The 24,966-nt window shown below is 39.1% G+C and overlaps 1 protein-coding gene across 1 annotated transcript; it reads left to right on the forward strand.

Moving 5' to 3' along the window:
* The first annotated feature begins 218 nt into the window (after positions 1 to 218).
* On the forward strand, positions 219 to 16,729 carry tmem236 (transmembrane protein 236). The gene is made up of 4 exons (XM_072575907.1): positions 219 to 472; positions 1,923 to 1,995; positions 5,649 to 5,775; positions 14,944 to 16,729. The coding sequence occupies exons 1-4, from the start codon at positions 219 to 221 to the stop codon at positions 15,558 to 15,560; spliced, it is 1,071 nt and encodes a 356-aa protein (XP_072432008.1). The 3' UTR covers positions 15,561 to 16,729.
* The last annotated feature ends 8,237 nt before the right edge of the window (positions 16,730 to 24,966 follow it).

Genomic DNA, 24,966 nt, shown 5'->3' on the forward strand with positions numbered 1-24,966 from the left:
ATTTTACTGTGAAACTTTCAAAGACTAGCTGCCAATTTAAGTTATTCAATAACCTTTTTATGATGCAGAAAATTACATCTTCAAGTCAAGGGGCAATAAAAATCTATATTTAGCCTATTGTTGTCATAGTCTTAAGCAGTTAAACCAAAGGCAGAGTATGAGGAAGTGGCACAAGTAGTGTGCAATTATTACAGCTGAGTGGAATTCACGATAAAGAAATGATTTCAGGCAAGAAAATCAAGTTTTTTGTATTTGAAGTCCTTCAGTTTGCTGCTCTGTGTGTTCCAACAATTGTTGTTGCAGAGCGGTTTGCCTCCATTGTCATGTCAAAAGATAAACCAGTGGACTTAAAATCATATCAACTCATATTGGCTTGTTCAGTGGCTTATGTTGCATGTGTATCTTTGATTGTTTGGGTTCCAGTGAAGTTTCTGATGTTCAAGAAGCGCATTCTGTCCAAAGTGAAAGAATGGTATGTGTTTGGAAATCACTGTATTCAAAATGTATGACATGCATTTTAAGAAAATATTTGGTATTTATTGCATTATCCATTCCATAAATAATAATGAAAGGCAAATTCACAGGGAACTCACCATCTGAATCTTGCCAACATATTTGGTTTCCTCTGAAGTGTTTGTTAGTCAAATGGATGGGAATCTTATATAAAAAAGAAAGAACTGCAGATGCTGTAAATTAGAAACAAAAACAGAAGTTGGTGGAAAAGCTCAGCAGGTCAGGCAGCAAAGAGAAATCAAAGTTAATGTTTTGGGTCCGATGACCCTTCCTCAGAGCCTTATGGTCTTTCACTTCTGGACATAGGTTTAAATCCCCATTAGTGGGATGAATGTTTTATTATTCTGCTCACTATTAAAATAACCCAGTTCTGAGTCCAGAGTGAAAACAATAGGTTCGTATGAAGTTAAAAGTTTTAATTTCAGTACTTTCTTTTTCTGCACCATCTTAGATTTTGTTTTGCTGTTGAGGTTACTAGTTAGGTTTGTTCTTTGCAAAAGATAAGACAAATTTTGGTGTATACCTTCACCACGTAATCACTATCCTAGAATGTTTCATCTTGATATTAACTAAGAAGACAATGTTCTTTATAAAAGCAAATTACTGCGGATGCTGGAATCTGAAACTAAAAGAGAAGATGCTGGAAAATCTCAGCAGGTCTGGCAGCATCTGTACGGAGAGAAAAGAGCTGACATTTCGAGTCTAACTGATCCTTTGTCACAGCTTTGATAAAGGGTAAATTAGACTCGAAACATTAGCTCTTTTCTCTCCGTACAGATGCTGCCAGACCTGCTGAGATTTTCCAGACAATGTTCTTTGTTGTTTTAATTATGGACACTTTTACCATATAAGTTATCCAGCTCGATACTAAACTTTAAATTATGGGTCTGTGTTATAGTCTGAGTTGTTCAATGAAAAGCTGGTTCATCATTTAATCTTCTGTGAGAAAATTGGCAGTTGTGTTGCTGCGTATCTATAATTAATGCAATTTAACAGTGGAATGCTTCAACATAATGTAAGAATGTGATTAAGAATGCACTTTCTTTTAAAAAAAATAGACTTTTTTTATAGAAATAAATTTAAAAATCATAGGTTAACAATTTTGAAAGTAAGGCCTGTTCAAATCTAATAATGGGCTAGTACAATGAAGTTTGCATTATCAAGTATATACTATGATGCACTTTGTTTTGTTTATCTTACTCCATATTAAGCTTTAAGAAAGTTTAGGCAGATGAATTTAAAAAGCTGTGCTGTGAGAAATTTTTATTCAATTTTGTTAAAATTGCAGTCTTACCTTTTTTAACAGTAAGAGGTCATTAAAATTTATTGCAATTATCACACAGTAACTACTCTTTGCAATATACTGGAAACAATAATATTTTTCAGAGGATTTTATATTTGCATTTCAGGCAACCAGCTATGCTTATGCATTTGATTTTCACCACGTTACCTTGCTTTGGGTTTATAATTGCTGGCTCTCAGGTAATGGATGCTAAATTATTTTCATTATATTGTGCTGTTACCTAGAATTCAACAGCTTTCAAGAAATACATAGCAAACACATGAATTGCTGGAGAAACACATCAAGCCTGGCAGCGTCTGTGGACAGAAAACAGAGTTCATGTTTCAAGTCCAATTTCTTCAGAACCTTTCTCTCAGTGAAATAGGAAAACAGCTGAATTCATGGTTGGAGGAATGGTCCTCTAGAGGACTTGGGTTTCCTGAGACATTCGATTCAGTCCTGGAAGACGTTCAACCTGGCTAGGCCAGATAGATTGTACCTAGAGAACACAGTGGGGTGGTATGATAGTTTAAACTGCTCCCAGTAGAATTAATTTGCCGGGGTGTGGAAACAGGAAACTGTGAAACCAAGGGGTACAGAGATTTAGGACAACAAAGTAGAATTAAGCTAGTAAAAAAGGCAAGTTCTTAAAAGGGGTCAAAGTAGCAGTAAGAGAGAATGGGATAATTGCAAATTAAGGAGAAAGTGAGGACTGCAGATGCTGGAGATCAGAGCTGAAAATGTGTTGCTGGAAAAGCACAGCAGGTCAGGCAGCATCCAAGGAACAGGAGAATCGACATTTCGGGCATGAGCCCTTCTTCAGGAATGAGGAAAGTGTGTCCAGCAGGCTAAGATAAAAGGTAGGGAGTAAGGACTTGGGGGAGGGGCGTTGCAAATGTGATAGGTGGAAGGAGGTCAAGGTGAGGGTGATAGGCCAGAGTGGGGTGGGGGTGGAGAGGTCAGGAAGAAGATTGCAGGTTAGGAAGGCGGTGCTGAGTTCGAGGGATTTGACTGAGACAAGGTGGGGGGAGGGGAAATGAGGAACCTGGAGAAATCTGAGTTCATCCCTTGTGGTTGGAGGGTTCCTAGACAAATTGAAAATTGCAAATTAAATTTGTTTGTCATTGATGTGTAATTGTGGTAAATAACATTGTAAGCTGTAGATGCAGATCATCAGATGGAAATAACAATGTTGGAGCAACAATGGAGATTTATCAAAGGCAGGGCCAGGCACTAAATATTCCTAGATACAATAGGGAAGAGAAGAATGGAAGAGGACAGTTGTAATGCTATAGGTGAATATAACGACAGTCAGGGTGGGGCAAAGAGAGAGAGTGTATTCAAGAGAATTTTTTTACAGCAGTATGTTTCCAGTCTAATAGGGCAGGAGGCATTTATGGATCTGGTTCTGGGGAATCAAATGTCAGTAGAAGAATGTTTTGGGGACAATGATCATTGATTCTTAAGATTTGGGTATCTTAAGGCTATGAAATACAACAAGAATAATCTAGAGTAAAAAATAATTAATTAGGAGAGGGCAAACTTCAAAATGTTATGATATCTGGGCTAGATAGATTGGAACCAGAGATTGGTAATAAAACTGCAACAAAATAATGAGCTGCCTCTGGAGGAGATAGTTCAGATGCAGTCAACAGTTGCAAGGATTAGATGAAAAAAGTGGTAGGGAGTATGAAGAAGTAAAAAATAAGTGTACACAGTAGATGTCTGGTGGAATCTATAAGAACCAGATTAAATGTAAAAAGGTTCAGAGGGGAAGTAATAAAAAAAGCATAAAACGTAATAAGAAAAGACTGGCAGCTAACATGAAAGGGGATTCAGAAGTTTTCTTTACACATTTTAAAAAGTAAAAATGCTATTAAAGGATGAATGGAGCTTATTAGGGACCTTAAAGTGAAGGTATGGAAGCATGGGTATGGCTGTTGTACTAAACGAGTACTTTGCCCAAATTGTAATGGAAGAGGGGGTAGTCAAGACATGAATGGACCTAAAATTGATAAAGTAGAGGTATTAGAAAGGCAAGTTGTACTTAAAATTAATAAATCACCAGGTCCAGATGCGTTTAAAGATACTTAGGGAAATAAGGGTGAAATTTGTTTAGGTATTGGCCTTAATCTTTTAATCCTCTTTCGATATGGGTCTGCAAGAGGACTGGAGAATTTTAAATGTTACAGGTTTGTTCAAAAAAGTAAGCTTAAGATCAGGAACGACTGGCACATCAATCTTACCTCAGTGGGAAAGCTTTTCAGAAACAATAATTCAGGATAAAATAAACACACTCCTGGATAACTGTGGATTAAAAATGCAAATGCTAATTTGTTAAGAGCAACTCACACTTAACTCCTAACAAAAGCAAAATACTATAGATGCTGGAAATCTGAAATAAAAACACACAATGCTAGACTGTAAATCTTCAGCAGATCTGATGGTGTCAGTGGAGAAAGAAACAGAGTTAACAATTTAGGTCCATGGAATTAGATGTAGTGTTACTGACCTGAAAAATTAACAAATATTTCTCTGCACAGATGCAATCTGGCATGCTGACTTTTTCTTCCTCTGATGTCTGTTTTAACCTTGCAGGAGATTCAGATATGGTAATAGTGAAAATTGATGAAGGTAACCTGGTTATGTGGTGAATATGAACTTTCAAAGGGCATTTGATCAAATGTCACATTACAGAATATCAACAGAGTTAAAATTAAACATACAGTAGCAGGTGATATGAAATTATAATATGAATTTATGAATTTTATATTATGTGACAGAGAACATTGAGTACTAGTGAACATTTATTTTTTGCATTGGAGGATGGATGTTGTAGACTTTCCCAGGAGTTGATGTTATTGCTTCTACTTTTATCAATGACCTATATATGTGCACACAACAATTTCAGAATTTGTGGATGGCTCACAAATCAGGAACTTGAGCAGAATAGTGACTCTTTCTAAAGGACATAGACAAACTGAGGGAAGGACAGACATTTGGCAGGTGAAATTTACTGGAGAGAAGTGTGACATCATACTTCTTGATGGTGAGAATAAAAGAGAAGTTATAGAAATAAAAGTTACAATTCGAACACCAGATCAGCGGTACCTGCCCAAAATATAGATGGTAGCAATGTCAGTTACAAAAGCATTTGGGATCTTGAGTATTCTAATAAATGGAATAAAATAAAAAACAAAGAAGTTAAGATTAGTATGTTAAAAACAATGGTCTGACCTCAAATGGAGTGTTATATTCAGTTCCTGAAGGATATATCTGTTCAATAAAATAAATCTGCGTTTCACCACTTTGAGGAAGACTAATGGACATTGAAGTTACTAATTTATAATACGGTATGCAATATTGTCATGGCTAGATTTGCTATTACATTTGTTTGTGTTGAGCCAAAGAGACAAAATATTGTCGGTTTCATCTCTGATATGGTCTAATCTCATCTTGATCGATAAAGCTATTAAAATTAGGGAGTGGGAACAGAGAGTGAAGTTAAGAAGGGTATTATTCCTGGATGTAACCTGATGATGACACGATCATACTTAACTGTGCAACACAAATTTGGTGACATATTAGACGGCTTCAGAAAAAAACTTTCAAGATCTATTTGTGGGCAGGTATTAGTAATTTTACATAAGGGAGATTAAACATTAAAGCTTGTTCTTTTTAGAAAAGCAGTACATTTTACACAATATTCTGCCATACATTATAGACAACATTACAATTAAATCAAGAATTTCAGACAGATTACATCATCATTTATTGAAGAAATGTCTTACAGGCACAAGGCTTGGCAATTGCTTCAACGCTTTATGCTGATTTACATTTCTTTCTTCAAAAGGTACAGTCCGGCTTAACCAACATCAAAACATTTTCGGATCTTCCTGTGTCCCTGGTCTTAATGTGCTTGATTATTGTGAATATTATTGAAAACCTACGTAAGTGGCAGCTGACTGGAAACATTGATGGTAAGCAACTGTCAGGTCATTTGCCTGATTAGCTTTGGTTACAAAAATAGCCCATGTCTTTCTAATACCAATGAATTATCTTACTTGGTACAATTGTTGGCCATAGAACCTGTGAAAGAGAATTTCATTCAGATGGACCGTTCCAGTTTCCAACAACTTTCAAAGTGAAATATTTTTCCTTATGACCTTCTGGATCCTTTAACAATGATTTTGAATTTATTACTTTTGGAGAAAATGTGTTTTTGCACAGTAGATAGAATGAAAGTATTATCATCTGGAATACCTCTTCACCTTTTCTGTTCCAAAGAAAAATTTAACTATCCCCAACCTCCTCTGATAACTTTTAAATCCATAATTCCTGGTAAAATCCTAAAGGCCTCCCATGAAGATTTTAAGATTTTATATTTTTCATGAAATTTGGGACTGTCCACAATATCACAGTGATGCTAACCAGTAACTTATAAAGGCTGATCTAACCCCAAGTAACTCATAAGATTTTGATCAACTTAGCTACTCTGTACATCACCTTTTAAGGATTTGTGGATATAAACACTAAAATCCCTCAACCCATTTTTATTTTTCAAAACAGTACCATTCAGAGTAAAGTGTCATAACATCTTTATCTGCCCAAAGGGCATCATTTCTCACAGTGAACTCCATTTTCTGCACATTTCACCATCTTAAAGCTTACGACCGTCCATATCAACACCTATTACTTCCCATGTTTTGCATCATTTGCAAACTTCATAATATTGCACCTGACTCTGAATTGTTTATACAAATCGAAAAGTATAACCCATCCTTAGGGAACGACACTGCAAGCCAATTAGAATACGGTAAACATTAACCCAGCATAATCGTTTGCATCTTGCCAGTGAACAAATTTTATGACCGTACTTGCTTCTTGATTCCACTGTCTTCCATCTTATTGAGATTCTGATGTGGCACTTTGTCAAATACTGTTCAAAATTTCATATGTACAACATATTACACTTCAGTGACCAAGTTTCTGTTATTCCTTCAAGAGAATGTGGCATTGCAAGTTAAGCCAATGTTTATTGTCCATCCCTAACCGCCCTAACAATTTAACAAACTTAAAACATTAGTGACCTTCCAGTTCTTCAGCATTACTCATTTATCCAATAAGGATTGAAGAATTATGTCCAATGCCTGTTATTATGGCCTTTGCTTCTGTGCACACTCTACCTGGATGATGTGACTCATCAACATTAAGTAATGCGAATCTTTTGAGTACACCTCTTTTGCTGTCCTAACTATTACTTGCCACTCCTGTTTGCTGTAATGTTCACAAGACCCCTTTTCTTTGTGAAGACAGATACAGAGTACTTATTTTTAAGACTTCTGTCATATCTTTTGCCTCTACATGAGGATTTCCTTTTGGATTCATAATGGCCAATCTCTTTCCTAGCTGGCTGTTTAAAATTTGTAAGCCATGACGATAGCATAGTGTTATTGAACTAATGATTCTGAGAATGCTTTTGAGGAATTGGGCGGGATTTTCTGGACCCAGCCAGGTCTTTTCAAAGGCCAGATAGGGACAATTAATTGGGCAGGAGTCAAAATTTAGTTTGCTGTCAGGAGGTTAAGGTTTTGCTATGAGGTTTTGCTCAGAACCTTTCAGGAGGGTCAGGTTTGCTACCTTTATTGTTGGAACCTGTTTTGCATTCATTAGCAAAGTTATGGATAGTCATTACCTCATCCCAGTCCATTGGAATAATATTCATAGGCAAAACCTTGGGAGCCAAAATCAGGATCATCTCATGAAATATCTCAGTCACATACAGTTCGGCTTGTTGATGTTACACATTTACAATGTTAAGAATGAAGCGTAGCTGACGAGCGGCCATACTGATAAGGATGAACATGGTGAACTGCTAGTAATTATTAAAAGAATTGGAATATGGTTTCCAATCAGGATTGATGTGAAATACTGCGTTTGTTGACCAAAGGAAAACAATATGTTTAATGGAATAATTTACTTTTAATTCATTGCTTGGACTTTGACATTGCTGGCTGGACCAACATTTATTGCCTGTCCTGAGTTGCCCCTGAGAAGGTGGTGATGAGATGCCTTCTTGAACCACTGGAAGTTGACCCACAATGTCCTTAAGGAGGGAACTACAGGAGTTTGACCCTGCAAATGTTATGGAATGGTGATACATTTCCCAGTCAGGATAGTGAGTGGCTTGGAGGGCACTTGCAGGGTGATGTTCCCAAGACCCTGCTGCCCTTATCCTTCTAGATGGAAGTGGTCGTGGGTTTGGAAAGTGCTGTCTAAGGATCTTTGCTAAGGTTCATCCTGCTTTAAAGCTTACTCCCACCCGTTAACTCCTAAAAAACAAAATTCTGCTCATGGGTTCAATTCCCACTGTGATAGCTGGAAAATTTAAATTCAATCAATGAAATAAATCTGGAATTTGAATAATGGTGCCCAAATATTTGATCATCTTAAAACTCATCTGGTTCATCAATGTTATTTAGGGAAGGAAACCTTCCATCCTTTTCTGTTCTGGCCCATCTGTGACTCCAGACCTATAGTCATTTGATCGATTCTTTGCTGCATACCAAAATGAATGTGAGAAAGGGATAGTATTGATATTGATAATCTCTCCTCACTAGTATCTGGTGACATGCCCGGATTAGGCGAACTGTCCAACACTAATCGAGCCACAGCCAAATACTCATACTCTCAGAAATATATCATAGGGCCAATATCCCCGATTCCTTTGTGTGACAAGATTGTGTGACAAATTGGCATATTAGGGAGGGAATAACCCTGGAAGTACTCAACATTTATTCTGAATCTAATGAAATCTCATAGCATTAGGTCAAATATAGGAAAGGAATCAACTTGCTATCAACTTTAAGTGAAAAATCTGCTTCTACATTACAAAACACTTGGAAAATGCACTGAGAATGGCTAGGGTGCACAATGTACTCTGATGAGGACTTCACTGTCAAAAGGTATTTCAATGGTACCTTAACAGCACATCTGTCATATTATCTGGAGAAGAGGCTGAGAGGATAAACACAAGGAAATAGCTACTTAACCCTGGCCTTACTGTCATACGTGCATGTTCATGACAGTGTTGTAACATTGACTACTTCTCTGTCATTGTGGAGATGAAGTTCCATCTTCATACTGAGGATGCCCTCTGTCATCTTGTATCACTTTATCACAGGGCTAAATGGTATAGAAACAGATCAGATCTTGGAGTTTACAATTGGGCATTTATGAAAGCCTGTATGTCATCAGCAGCTTCAGAATTGTATTCAACCACGTTTTGTGACCCCACTGTCTGACATATCCCCACACAGTGGCTCAGTGGTTAGCACTGCTGCCTCACAGTGCCAGGGACCCAGGTTCGATTCCAGCCTGTGTGGAGTTTTCACATTCTCCCCACGTCTGCATGGGTTTCCTCCAGGTGCTCTGTTTCCTCCCACGATCCAAAGATGTGTAGGTTAGGTGAATTGGCCAAGCTAAATTGCCCATAGTGTTCAGGGATGTGTAGGTTAGGTACATTAGTCAGGAGTCAATGTGGAATAACAGGGTAGGGAATGGGTTTCGGTGGAATACTTTTCAGAGGGTCGGTGTGGACTTGTTGGGCCAAAGGGCCTATTTCCACATCTAGGGATTCTATGTGCCATTATCAGCATGCCAGGGGAGTGGATCCTGGTTCAGTGAGATGTTTAAGAGAACATACCAGAACCACCAGTAGGTTTACCTGAAAATGAAGTGCTGACCTGATTAAGCTACACAATTATGCATGCATGTTAAGCAGTGGAAACAGCACATTGCTCAGTCAGTGCAAAACGAATGGTTGAAACCTTTGTAGCTATCTTCAGCTAGAAGTACTGACAGAATAATCCATTTCAGCAAGTGATTGCCATCAACTGTTTCAATTCACTGCCCATAACATGAAACAGCTGAGTGCATTGGAAAAGACTGCAGACCCCAACAGACTTTTTCTCTGTACTGCTGAACCCTTACCGAAACCGTTCCAGTGCAGCACTGGCAGGGGCATGGCTGTCCAGTCTATCAAATGCAGAATAAATCCAATCCAGCCACCCACCAATGCCCTATAAAACTGTAACAAAACATTCTGACTTTTATATTCCATTCACCTTGCAACAAATACCAATATTTCATTTTCCTTCAAAATTACTTTCTGTACTTGTGTCCTAATATTTCATGATTCGTGTATTCGGACACCAAGTGCATCTACCTCAGAGCTCTGCTGTCAATCAATCAAATCAGCAAGGATTTATTTTTTAAGCAAGTTATCTCATTGATGCACAGTAATATGATAAAATGTCACATATATTGCAAGATCCTCTACATTATATGAAGATCATATGATTAATAGATTGTAGAGTGGATGGCCTGTTGATGTCCTGTGTTTGGAGTAGAATTCCCATGGTAATTTGAGAGGGAGGTTACAGAAAGGATATAATTTCTGCTAGAATTTCAAGGTATTTAATTGAAGAAGCTCATGTGGCTCCCTGAGATAATTCAATAGTGATAACAATTTTCATTGTGTTTGCAGTGCTGAATTTCTTGCTATAATACTGATTAGATGTTCCGGGCTTGCATGGTTTGGGTACATGGCTCATATGGCAACCAGCTACTTTTCTAACTTCTGAACAGACAGAGCATTGTTTTCCATATTCTAGACTATTAATAAGACCCTGCTAATATCCAAATCATATATTAACTGCCGCAATCAGTGATGAGGATTTTAAAAAAATGGTTCATGGGATGTGGGCAATGCATTTGATGGCTGATTCTGGTTGCTCTTGAGAATGTAGTGGTGAACTGCCTTCCTGAACTGTTCCAGGCCTTGGAGCAAGTACACCCCCCAGTACTGTTTGGAAGGAAGTTTCAGAATTTTGGCCCAACAGGAATGTTGGAACAGCAGTATAGTTAGTCAAAACAGGAGTGTATGTGGTTTGAACGGGAAATCGTAGGTGCTAGTTGTCAATGCCACTGTTGCTGAGGTCATTCTAGGTGGTAGTGTTCATGTGTTTGGATGAACACTAACTTGAGGAACTCCCACGGAAATATATGGAGCCGAAATAACAGATCTACAATAATCATAATCACCTTCCTTTGTGCCAAGCAACACCAGAGAAATTTCCCTCTGATTCCCATTGACACTACTTTTGTTAGGAGTTCTTGATGCCGTACTTGGTCAAATGTGGCCTTGATGTCAAGGAAGTTGCTCTCACCTCATTTCTGGAGTTCAGCTCTCTTGTCCATGTTTGGTGCTTTAGTAAGGTCAAAACAAGAGATTTCAAGTAAAGGACCAAGGATATCTTGCTATAATTATACAGGGCATTGGTGAGGCCTCACCAGAATATTGTGTGCAGTTTTCACCTCCTTATCTGAGGAAGGATGTTCTTGTTATAGAGAAAATGCAGGAAAACTTTTACTGAATTGTTTCCTGGGATGACAGGACAGGATTATGAGGGGAGATTGAGTTGGTTAGGATTGTATTCACTGGAGTTTAGGTGGGATCTCATAGAAACCTATGTAATTCTAACAGGTGTAGACAGATTAGCTGCAGGAAGGGTGTTCTTGATGGTGAGAGAGTCCAGAACCAGGGGTCAAATTTTATAGATGGGGGCAAACCTTTTAGGGGTGAGTTGAAGAGAAATTTCTTCATCTAGAGAGTGGTGAGCCTGTGGAATTCACAGAGAAAATGGTTCAGGCCAAAACATGGTGTTTTCAAGAAGGCAGTAGACATTGCTCTGGTGGCTAAAGGGATCAAGGGGTATGGGGGGAGGGCAGGACGAGGGTATTGAGCTGGATGATCAACCATGATCATATTGAATAGCAGAGGATGTTTGAAGGGTTGAATGCCTATTTGCTACCATCTTCCATGTTTATGTGAACTCCTGAACTGAGTGGCCCTGGTTAGAACTCCTAAGGGTCAGTGAGTGGCAATTGCTAAGCAAATGCTACTTTATAGCACTGTTGGTGACACCTTCCATCACTTTACTGATGATTGACAACAGACTGATGGGGTGGTACTTGGCTGGGTAGGATCTCTCCTGCCTTTTGTATAGGATATACCTCACAATTCTCCAAATGGTGAGGTGGAAGCCACAGTTGTAGCTGTAATGAAACAGCTTGACCAGGGGTGTGGCAAATTATGGAGTATACGTCTTCATTACTATTGCTGGAATGTTGTTAGCGTTCACTGTATCCAGCAACTTCAGCCATTCCTTGACATCAGGCAGAGTGAATTGAATTGACTGAAGACTGGTATCTCTGATGTTTGGGACCTCTGAAGGATGCTGAGATGGATTACCCACTTGGTACTTCTAGCTGATGATTACTGAAAATGCTTCAGCCTTATCTTTTTCACCGACGTGATGGGCTTTCCTATCATTGCGGGAATATTTATGCAGTGAGTTGGTCTGTCTACCATCATTGATGATTAAATGTGTTTGGATTGCACAGTTTAGATCTTATCTATTAGTTGTGGAATCACTTTGCTCTATCACTTGTTTTGATGCTGTTCTGCTTTTTGACATACAAAATTTTGTTGATCAAATTCTAGAATAGAACATTAAGGATGAGGTTTCTAAATTCTTGGAAGAGCAGGGGCAGATTAGAACAAGTCAACATGGATTTAGTAAGGGGATATCATGCCTGAAAAACCTGTTGGTATTCTTTGAAGAGGTGACAAGAAGGTTAGACCAGGGAAACCCAGTGAATGTGGTCTATCTAGACTTCCAAAAGGCCTTTGATAAGTTGCCACATGGGAGGCTGCTGAGCAAGGTGAGGGCCCATGGTGTTCGAGGTGAGCTACTGGTACGGATTGAGGATTGGCTGTCTGACAGAAGGCAGAGAGTTGGGATAAAAGGTTCTTTTTCGGAATGGCAGCCGGTGACAAGCGGTGTCCCACAGGGTTCAGTGTTGGGGCCACAGCTGTTCACGTTATATATTAATGATCTGGATGAAGGGACTGGGGCATTCTAGTGAAGTTTGCCGATGATACGAAGTTAGGTGGACAGGCAGGTAGTACTGAGGAAGTGGGGAGGCTGCAGAAGGATCTAGACAGTTTGGGAGAATGGTCCAGGAAATGGCTGATGGAATTCAATGTGAGCAAATGCGAGGTCTTGCACTTTGGAAAAAAGAATAAAAGCATGGACTACTTTCTAAACGGTGAGAAAATTCATAAAGCCAAAGTACAAAGGGATCTGGGAGTGCTAGTTGAGGATTCTCTAAAAGTAAACATGCAGGTTGAGTCTGTGATTAAGAAAGTGAATGCAATGTTGTCATTTATCTCAAGAGGGTTGGAATATAAAAGCACCGTTGTGCTACTGAGACTTTATAAAGCTCTGGTTAGGCCCCATTTGGAGTACTGTGTCCAGTTTTGGTCCCCACACCTCAGGAAGGACATACTGGCACTGGAGTGTGTCCAGCGGAGATTCACACAGATGATCCCTGGAATGGAAGGTCTAACATACGAGGAACGGCTGAGGATCCTGGGATTGTATTCATTGGAGTTTAGAAGATTAAGGGGAGATCTAATAGAAACTTACAAGATGATACATGGTTTAGAAAGGGTGAACGCTAGGAAATTGTTTCCGTTAGGCGAGGAGACTAGGACCCGTGGACACAGCCTTAGAATTAGAGGGGGTAAATTCAGAACAGAAATGCGGAGACATTTCTTCAGCCAGACAGTGGTGGGCCTGTGGAATTCATTGCCGCAGAGTGCAGTGGAGGCCGGGACGCTAAATGTCTTCAAGGCAGAGATTGATAAATTCTTGATGTCACAAGGAATTAAGGGCTACGGGGAGAATGTGGGTAAGTGGAGTTGAAATGCCCATCAGCCATGATTGAATGGCGGAGTGGACTCGATGGGCCGAATGGCCTTACTTCCACTCCTATGTCTTATGCCTTATGGTCTAAATTGGCCTGTTTAGTAGACACTTATTTTTTAGGTATTTCTGTTGTTTCTCAGGTATGCCCTCATGCAGTCTTCATTGAACCAGGGTTGATCCATTGGCTTGATGGCAATGGTAGAGTAGGGGATGTGCTGGGCCCTGAGGTTGCAGACTGTGTTAGGGTACAATTCTTCTGCTGCTCACGGCCCACAGCATCTCATTGATGCCCGGTTTTGAGTTGTTAGATCTGCCTGAAGTCTAGCAGCAATGTCCTTTCAGATTGGTCCAGCTTGGTCAGTAGTGCTGCTGCCAAGCCACTCTTGGTAGACTTTGAATTCAACCACTCAGAATTCCTTCTGTATCATTGACACCTTCTGTGCTTCCTCCAAGTGTTTATTAATCTTGAGTATTTCCAATTCATCAGCTGAGGGGGACGGTATGTGACAATCACCAGGAGGTTACTTTGCTTATGTTTGACCTTATGCTGTGGGACTTCATGGAGTCCAGAGTCAAGGTTCAGAACTGCTAGGGCAGCTCTCTCCAGACTGTACACAGCTGTGCTGCAGTTTTTGCTGGATCTGACCTGCTGGTGGGACAGGCCACATCCATGGATGGTGATGTTGGGGTCTGGGACATTGTAAAGTATGAATCCATGAGTATGACTAAGGCCAGGCTGTTGCTTGACTCATCTGTAAGATAGCTCTTATTTTGACACATGTTCCCAGATGTTAGTAAGAAAGACTTTGCAATTGTCATTTCCAGTGCCTCAGTTGATGCAAGTGACCCGCCCAGTTTTGTTCCTTTTTTTGAGACTTTTTTTTCAGTTGAGACAACTGAATGGCTTGCCAGGCTTCTTCAGAGGACAGGTGACAGTCAAGCACATTGTTGTTGGTCTGGAGTCACATGTAGGCCAGATCAGGTAAGGATGGTGGTTTCCCCTCCCTAAAGTATACTGGTGTACAAGATGGGGTTTAAGACAATCGACAATGGTTTCATGGGCATCATTAGATTTTAATTCCAAGTCTTTATTGAATTCACATTATACCATTTGACACAGTGGAATTCAAGTCGGGGCCCCAGAACATTAAAAAGAGAAAAATGAAAATTACTTTTCACTTGCATTTCATCGCATTACAAATGGTGAAGGTCTCAGATGCATCAATTTGAAATTATACTGTACAGTTGTTAAAGCCTATTTGTTTTATTGCAGTTCATTTCATATTTACATGTGTTTATTGTGCTCCCAAGGTAATCGTCGAGATGGTGTTGTTGCTTCCAATGGAACTGTGCTCACAAAGATGGAACAAATCTCAACTGTTTCGATGCAGCAGAACAGAGCACATGAAGAAAACCAGGCACCTACAAGAGTGACAGAAAATGAGTTTGCTTCATCTGCGGCACAAAATAAATCTCATAGTGTGTTTCAGTCAAGTGTGTATTCAGAAATTGCTGAACTCAACATGTCAGAACACAACATTCCAAAATCTCTTAAAGTTTTAGCAGTGAATGATTACAGAGCTGAAATATTTGTAATGAATATTGTTAATTGGTTGGATACCGTAGAGATGGTGAGAGTAGCAGGCCTTCAAGCTGTGATCATAACCGGATGGGTTTACCCTATATACATATTCAGCTTTTTTTCACTACTAAGAATTATTTTACATTCAGCAAATCCACTTTTACCTTTGTTGACAATTGCATTGCAGGATTTCCCATTCTTTCTTATTCGCATTAGCTTAATTGGAGTCATGGGTTTTGTAACTCCAGTCTTATACCCATTAAAAAATATTATTGTTGTTGCTTCGTTTGTTTATTTCAACTATGTGTCAAAAGCTAAGTGCTTCAGGCGTACACAACGATTTTAAAAATTGCAACACAATTGTTTAATATTATGATTTTATATTTATTGCACTGTTGTATTCATACTGTTCTAAAACAAAATGATTTTATTCGGTTGCTTTGTGGTTTGGAATGTGTGGTGGCATTAAGTAGTGCAGCATTTGTTCAATTCATGAATTCTCACTCTCCAGTTGTGAGAAGGAGCTGAACACACCACTGTCTCCCCAAAGCCAAAAGGAAAATTGAAGTGAGATATTATTGTGTTCGGTTTGATTTTTTTTCATGATCGTCAGTATTTTCTGTAATTGTCATTGATTGAATTCAGTTGCTTTTTGCTATCTTCTACAATATGAGTCCACATATAATATTGCTGAGAAACATGACCTGTAAAGGTAATTGAAGAATGAAGCAATAGGATAATAGCTCACTTGAGATAGATAGGTAGCTCTTCCCTCTCAAAGAAACAATTAGTTGTGACAGGGAGTACCTTTTGAAAAGCTGTTGTAGTTCTGGTGAAAACCTTGGCCCAGTTTCTTTGCCATAGAAAGCGAGAATGTACCAGATCCTGAGCTGCTCTGTTGAGCTGGCAGTCCCATCATGTTAGGACAGTCACAATTGGATTGTGCTGGTCACATGGCCAGAATGCCTAACGCTTGCTTACTAGTGTGGATCTTCAATGAAGAGCTTAAGGATGCAATGTGCTTTCTGTTGGTTAAATAAAGTGCCACAGGAATATTCTCAAAGGTATACTGAGGAGTTTTACTGTTGATTTTGTGTGTTGCAAGAAGCTCCCAGGATCATTATAGATCTTATAACCATGCAAACAATGGTGCAGCCTTCATTGCAACAAAGCTCATGTCAGAAACAGAGAGGATATTCAAGCACAGAAAATCCTGAGCCAATAACTCATCCAAAACTCTGCAGTCCATTGTTTCCTATTCTATTTGCAACAGAACCTTCTGGGGTAAAACTCTGACTGACCAGTCATGTACTGAACCACCAGAACCTGACTAAACCCCTTAGCTGATGGGCCAGGTCATCTTTGTCCCAGAGGAATTGGTATTGTCGTTTGTAAGTGAGTAATTATTCATATCACAGTTCATCATGGATCATATCCTATTAAATACTTGTTTATTTTATGTATTTTGTATGATTAAGATCTACAATGATATTATTCATCTGGACAAATTGTATATACTCCAAAAAAGTGGAAATAAAAACAAATTTCCAAAACATTGCACCTGTCTTCCATTTTGTTTTTCGAACTGCATTCGGTTCATCAATATGCTTTTCTGAATCAGTTTACTCCAGCCTTTTGCTCTTCCAGTTGTGAGTCCTCATTCTAAACAATGTCACCTTCTAAAGGTACTATCCACTTGCTGGTGGATCAATTAGCAAAAATTGAAAGGAATATATTATGGTCAATCTAGCTCATTTTATACACCATTTTACTCAAGAAACACTTCAGTAGCAAACGTGAATGGGAGTCATGGCTGTTGTTGCCTCTCTTTACTCCAAGATCACATGTCCTCCTATATCAGTTAAGCGATGATCATACAAGACACAAAGAATAAGCCATTCAGCTCCTCAAGCTAGCTCCATCATTAAACTCGATCAGCTCCCTCAACTGTCACTTGCCCATTATCGATCATGATCTTCAGTTAACAAAAATTTGCATTATACAAAAACCAACCAAAGAACTTCCTTGATCTATATAAGAGTTAACTGTCAGATAAATTGTGTGTTATTAACACTTCACTGTCTACCAGCAATTATGATCTTCCACTGATTGATTTTGAAATTCACAGCCTCTCATTCAAACTCTTCCCTGAATTCATCCGTCTACAAAGACCAATAAAACACTTCTGGAATGATATGTTATGACAAGTCACTATCATCTTGTGTAATCAAAAAGTAGAGGTCCCAGCACCGATCCTTGTGGCACTCCACTGGTCACAGGCCTCAAGTCTGAAAAACAACCCTCCAACACCACCCTCTGTCTTCTAGCTTTGAGCCAGTTCTGTATCCAAATGGCTAGTTCTCCCTGTACTCCATGGGATCTAACATTGCTAATCAGTCCACATAGATCACATCCAGCGCTCTGCCCTCATCAACCTCCTTGGTTATTTCCTCAAAAAACTCAATCAAGTTTGTGAGACATGATTTCCCATGCACAAAGCCATGTTGACTATCCCTAATCAGTCCTTGCCTTTACAAATACATGTACATCCTGTCCCTCAGAATTCCCTCCAATAACTTGCCCTCCACTGACGTCAGGCTCACTGGTCTATAGTTCCCTGGCTTGACCTGACCACCCTTCTTAAACAGTGGCACCATGTTAGCCAACCTTCAGTCTTCCGGCACCTCACTTGTGACTATCGATGATACAAATATCTCAGCAAGAGGCCCAGCATATCACTTCTCTAGCTTCCCACAGAGTTCTAGGGTACACCTGATCAGGTTCTGGGGATTTATCCACCTTTAACCGGTTAAAGACATCCAACACTTCCTCCTCTGTAATCTGGACATTTGGCAAGATGTCACCATCTATTTCCCTACAGTCTATATCTTCCATATCCTTTTCCACAGTAAATACTGATACAAAATACTCATTTAGTATCTCCCCCATTTTCTGTGGCTCCACACAAAGGCCGCCTAGCTGATCTTTGAGGGGCCCTATTCCCTCCCTAGTTACCCTTTTGTCCTTAATGTATTTGTAAAAACCCTTTGGATTCTCCTTAATTCTATTTGCCAAAGCTATCTCATGTCCCCTTTTTGCACACCTGATTCCCCTCTTAAGCATACTCCTACTTCCTTTATACTCTTCTAAGGATTCACTCAATCTATCCTGTCTATACCTTACATATGCTTCCTTCTTTTTGTCAACCAAACCCTCAATTTCTTTAGTCATCCAGCATTCCCTATACCTACCAGCCTTTCCTTTCACCCTGACAGGAATATACTTTCTCTGGATTTTCATTATCTCATTTCTGAAGGCTTCCCATTTTTCAGCCATCTCTTTCCCTACGAACATCTGCCCCCAATCAGCTTTTGAAAATTCTTGCCTAATACCTTCAAAATTGGTCTTTCTCCAATTTATAACTTCAACTTTTAGATCTGGTCTATCCTTTTCCATCATTATTTTAAATCTAATACAATTATGGTCGCTGGCCCCAAAGTGCTCCCTCACTGACACCTCAGTCACCTGCCCTGCCTTATTTTGCACCTTCTCTAGTAAGTACATCCACATATTCAATCAGAAAATTATCTTGTACACACTTAAAAAATTCCTCTCCATCTAAACCCTTAACACTATGGAAGTCCCAGTCTATGTTTGGAAAGTTAAAATCCCCTACCATAACCACCCTATTATTCTTACAGATAGCTGAGATCTCCTTACAAGTTTGTTTTTCAATTTCCCTCTGACTATTAGAGGGTCTATAATACAATCCCAATAAGGTTATCATCCCTTTCTTATTTCTCAGTTCCACCCAAATAACTTCCCTGATGTATTTCTGGGAATATCCTCCCTCAGCACAGCTGTAATGCTATCCCTTAGTAGGGGCATGAAGTAATAAAAAAGGGATTATTATGAACTGTTATAAATTCTGATTTAATGATGGGTAACATCTTCTCCTTATCTATCCTGCCCAGACTCTTCATGATTTTTAATTCCTCTACCAAAACTCCTCTTAAGCCTCTCCACCAAAGATGAGAAACTTCAATTCATGGAAAAAAGGATGTTGAGAAGAGATTAATAGAGAGATTCAAAACCTTGAGAGGACCAAAGTAGATATGAGAAACTGTTCCCATTGGCAGAGAGATTGATCTCTTCAGATCTCATTGATGTAAGGTGAATGGCAAAAGAAATAAAGGAAAATCTTATTTTATGTAGCAAGTGTTTAGGATCTAGAATGTACTTCCCGAGAGTCTGAAGGAATCACATTTAATCTTGGTTATTCAAACAGTTTTAGACAATCATCCGAAGATAGAAATCTGCAGGACAGTGAGAAGTTGCAACTTAGCGAGTTTTGAGATTTGTAGCTCAGGTTGAAGTTTTGGATGTAGGTTTGCTCGCTGAGCTGGAAGGTTCATTTCCAGATGTGGGGTAACATCTTCAGTGGGCCTCAGGCGCAGCAATGCTGAAAATTCCTGCTTTCTATTTATATGTTTGGGTTTCTTTGAGTTGGTGGTGTCATTTCCTGTTGTAATGTCATTTCCTGTGGTGAAGTCACTTCCAGTTCCTTTTCTCAAGGGATGGTAGATGGTGTCTAACTCAATGTGTTTGTTGATAGAGTTCCAGTTGGAATGCCATGCCTCTAGGAATTCTCATGCATGTCTTTGTTTGGCTTGTCCTAGGATGGATGTGTTGTCCCAGTCAAAGTAGTGTCCTTCCTCATCTGTATGTGAGGATCCTAATGAGAGAGAGTCATGTCCCTCACATACAAATGAGGAAGGACACCAATTCGACTGGGACAACACATCCATCCTAGGACTAACCAAACAAAGACATGCACAAGAATTCCTAGAGGCACGGCATTCCAACCGGAACTCTATCAACAAACACATCGAGTTAGACACCATCTACCACCCCTTGAGAAAAGGAACAGGAAGTGACTTCACTACAGGAAATGACATCACCAACCCAAAGAAACCCAAGCATATAAATAGAAAGTACGAATTTTCAGGCATTGCTTCACCTGAGGCCCACTGCAGATGTTACCTAGTAGGGTAATGAAACGACTGGAAATGAACCTTCCAGCTTAGCGAGCAAACCTACGTCCAAAAGAAATTGAAACTAGCTGAGGTGTTCTTGATTTGGCATGAAGATTTAACGATGAATAGTGTCCTTTCATGTACCAACCTTTCTGTGACTCTATGAACAGCACATGCTAATCAAGGAGGTACCAAACCTAGTACATTGCAAGCATCTGGCTGATATTGCATTGATATTAAGTAAAATAGATCCCAACAGCCACAAAGCCAGCAATCTTCAGTTATAAATATGGGGTTGGATTCCAAGGACCTGTTCTATTGATTACAGTAAACAAGCTGTATTGGGAACACATATAAAAGCATGGATACAACAAGAGATTTGAAGACCTTGACTATTCCTAGGTTGTAAAGGATTTAATATGTGACTTTTTAAGAACACAAAAATCAAAAGGTCAAAGGAGCTGGGATGATCTGCTATTTACAAAATAAAAGGCCAAATGACTGTGGAAGGAAAGCTTTTAAAAGCTAGAAGAGTGGATTATAATTGTTAGACAAACAGACTGAGGTTTGGAAGGAGCATATTGATTTGGAAAGTTACTTAGCAACAGTCTCTGGACTTTGGTTTCTATTTTGTCAGTATCTCGAGAGTTGTTCAGTTCTGGACAAGGTCATAAGGAGGCAGTGTTTTTATCTCTCTCTCTCTCTCTCTCTGTCCATGAGTAAAGGATCACCCTTTATTAAGATAATTCCTTAAAAAGTATTTTCTATATAATTGAGAAAGTTCCAGGAATCATTTTCTCTGATCTCCTCATAAACTCTGAAAGCTGAACTGCTGACTCCATTATAAGACCTATGTTTAATTGACCATTATCTAAACTGTGAGGGTCTTTCATGACTTGGCAGCTAACAGTAGCTTGATCTCATCAACAAGAAACTGAAGGCACCAGGAGGACATCACCTAATTCTGCTCATTTAGTTTGGACTTTTGATCAACATATTTTACCCTATCTTTCACGTTATAATTGCGATGCAGAGCTGTATCATCTTGTCCTATTTGTGTCTGAATGTGTGCATTGTAGTTTAATTGATAAGCAATTGGTCACGTGTTTAAAGTTTATATAACGTTTATTTGTACCCAGCAAGTTTTTTTGAGTTTATTGAAGAAACCTGATGAAAATCTCTTTTGTTCGAGGCAACAATATCTCAGGGAAACAAATTGATCTGTTTGATGTTAAGTAAGACATTAACATGTTTGGGATCAGCTCATGGAGTCATGTGGCTGGATTTCCAGCATGCTCCTCCCATCAGAATTGGAACATCAATTACTCAATGACAATCTATTTCTCTCAAACATTTCATTATGTCGATAGAATTTAAGTTCTAATTATCAAATCACATGAGAATTGACCTGGCCATTGGCATTAAAACAATTTAATAAAACATTATCTAGAGTTGGTGGGATAACTATTAGAATGCCTTTTTGTACACCATCCATCTTATTTCTTTAAAGGAGAAGGAAATCCTGGGGATGAAGTTATCTTCTATACAGCATGATCCCATATTCTTAAAATAAAGCTTTCATGAATGCCACATGGTGGCTCTACTAAGCAAAAAATGGCTTTTTAATTACATAACATCTTTTGTACTCAAGAATGGAACATTTTCCAATTCTGCTGCAGCTGTCTTGAGATCTCCTGTTGTGAGCCAATTGAGATTGCTTTGTGCTCTGATAATTCCCCACTTCATTTCTTGAAGGACTCTTCTAGTGACAAGGCTTTGATACTAATTGTTTGGGTCAAACTAGACCCCAGAAGCCAAAGGTTGAACCTAATAAATCCACAGTTCTCTCTGTCTACTGAGGCAGTCCCTCACAATTAGAACATAGAACATTACAACGCAGTACAGGCTCTTCTGCCCTTGATGTTGTGCCAAACTGTGGAACCAATCTGAAGCCCATCTAACCTACACTATTCCATTCTCATCCATATGCCTATCCAATGACAATTTAAATGCTCTTAAAGTTGGCGAGTCTACTACTGTTGCAGGCAGGACATTCCATGCCCCTACTGCTCTCTAAGTAAAGAAACTACCTCTGACATCTGTTCTATATCTATCACTCCTCAACTTAAAGATATGTACCCTCATGCTAGCCATCACCATCTGAGGAAAAAGGCTCTCACTGTCCACTCTACCTAACCTCTGATTATCTTATATATCTCAATTAAGTCACCTCTCAACTTTCTTCTCTCTAACGAAAATAGCCTCAAGTTCCTCAGCCTTTCCTAATAAGACCTCCCTCCATACCAGGCAACATCCTAATAAATCTCCTCTGAACCCTTTCCAAAGCTTCCACATCCTTCCTGTAATGCGGTGACCAGCATTACATGCAATAACCAAGTGCAGCCACACCAGAGTCTTGTATAGCTGCAACATGACCACGTGGCTCCGAAACTCAATCCCTTCACGAATAAAAGCTAACACACCGTATGTCTTCATAAGAATCATATTAACTTGGGTCGCAACTTTCAGGGATCTATATACATGGACACCGAGATGTCTCTGCTCATCTACACGACCAAAAATCTTACCATTACCTCAGTACTCTTTGTTTCTATTACCCTTACCAAAATGAATCACCTCATACTTTCCACATTAAACTCAATTTGCCACCTCTCAGCCCAGCTCTGTAACTTATCTGTGTCCCTCTGTAACCTGCAACATCCTTCAGCACTATCCACAACACCACCGACCTTAGTGTCATTCACAAATTTACTAACCCACCTTTCTACGCCCTCATCCAGGTCATTTATAAAAATGACAAGCAGCAGTGGGCCAGAAAAGATCCTTGCGATATACCATTAGTAACTGAACTTCAGGATGAATATTTCAAATCAACTGTCTTCTTTCAGTTAGCCAATTTCTGATCCAAACTGCTAAATCACCCTCAATGCCATGCTTCCATATTTTCTGCAATAGCCTACTGTAGGAACCTTATCAAACACCTTACAGAAATCCATATACAACGCATCAACTGCTTTGTCCTCACCCACCTGTTTGGTCACCTTCTCAAAGACCTCAACAAAGTTTATGAGGCACAATCTATCTTTCACAAAACTGTATTGACTATTCCGAATCAACTTATTCCTTTCTAGATTATTATAAATCCTATCTTTTATAACCTTTTCCAGCACTTTACCCACAACCAAAGTAAGGCTCACTGATCTATATTACCGGGTTGTCTCTACTTCCCTTCTTGAACAAGGGGACAACATTTGTTATGCCCCAGTCTTCTGGCACTATTTCTGTAGACAATGACAACAAAGATCAAGGCCAAAGGCTCTGCATTCTCCTCCCTGGCTTCCCAGAGAATCCTAGGATAAATCCCATCCGGCCAAGGGACTTATCTATTTTCACACTTTCCTGAATTGCTAACACTTCCTTGTGAACCTCAATCCTATCTAGTCTAGTAGCCTGTATTTCAGTTATCTCCTCGAAACATTGTCTTTTTCCAGTATGAATACCAATAAAAAATATTCATTTAGTGCTTCTCCTTTCTCCTCAGACTACATGCACAACTTCCCACTACTTTTCTTGATTGGCCCTAATCTTACTCCAGTCATTCTTTTATTCCTGATATACCTGTAGAATGCTTTCAGGTTTTCCTCGATCCTATCTGCCAATGACTTCTCATGTCCCCTCCTGGCTCTTCTTAGTTCTCTCTTTAGGTCTTTCCTGGCTAACTTGTAACTTTCAAGAGCCTTCACGTCTAAACCTAACATAAGCCTTCCTCTTCCTCTCGACAAGAGATTCAACTCTTTTAGTAAACCCTCACTTCACAACTTCCTCCCTGCCTGACAAGTACATACTTATCAAGGACATGCATTAGCTGTTCCTTGAACAAGCTCCACATTTCAATTGTGCCTATTCCCTGCAGTTCCCTTCCCCATTCTATACATCCTAAATCTTGCCTAATTGCATCATAATTGCCTTTCCCCCAGCTATAACTCTAGCACTGCAGTATATACTTAGCCCTTTCCATTGCTAAAATAAACATAACTGAGTTGTAGTCACGATCACCAAAGTGTTCACCTACTTCTGAACCTAAAACCTGGTGGGGTTCATGACCCAGTACCAAATGCATTGTGGCCTTGTCCCTTATTGGCCTGAAGATTGAAGATGTCTTGTTTCCATTCCAACGTTCACCTTTTAAAAGTTACTCATTGCCTGGGTTAACAACTTTAATATCAAGGTATGTATTTACATTTTCCATTCTTAATTTATAATTGTAATTTATAAAAAAAATTTGTGATTAAAATGAAAATAACATTTTATAATGTTTTGTATATAAGTATATTTAATCTTTCAGTTAATTTTCATTCTATTTTGGTACATCAATACAGCTTATATTTGAAAATGTTTGAAGTAATGTATATACTAAAGGAGATGGCATCACTAGGGTTAAGAACATCCAATTAGAGGAATTCACCTTTTCATGAAGTAGACAAGGGCAAACAGAGTTAAACTAGTAAAAGATAATTTAATGACTGCTAACGTGTAATCATACATGATGTTGTCAACACATGGAGGACTTTCTAGGTCAAGCTTGAAGTGAAAACTCTTCAAGTTTGACCTGAGTCTATTAATTAAAAAGCAATTATGATCCACAATGGGAAACTGTAGGATGCTTCTGTATGGATGAGTTCATATGAACAAAAT

Source organism: Chiloscyllium punctatum, chromosome 8 (genome assembly GCF_047496795.1).
Source record: "Chiloscyllium punctatum isolate Juve2018m chromosome 8, sChiPun1.3, whole genome shotgun sequence".
NCBI classification, from domain to species: Eukaryota; Metazoa; Chordata; class Chondrichthyes; order Orectolobiformes; family Hemiscylliidae; genus Chiloscyllium; species Chiloscyllium punctatum.

Excerpts from the sequence above, each read along its gene's own strand:
- tmem236 (XM_072575907.1), top strand. The coding sequence starts at position 219 with ATGATTTCAGGCAAGAAAATCAAGTTTTTTGTATTTGAAGTCCTTCAG. Across the intron at positions 1,996-5,648 it reads TTATAATTGCTGGCTCTCAG|GTACAGTCCGGCTTAACCAA; the intron begins GTAATGGATGCT and ends TTTCTTCAAAAG. Across the intron at positions 5,776-14,943 it reads GCTGACTGGAAACATTGATG|GTAATCGTCGAGATGGTGTT; the intron begins GTAAGCAACTGT and ends TGTGCTCCCAAG.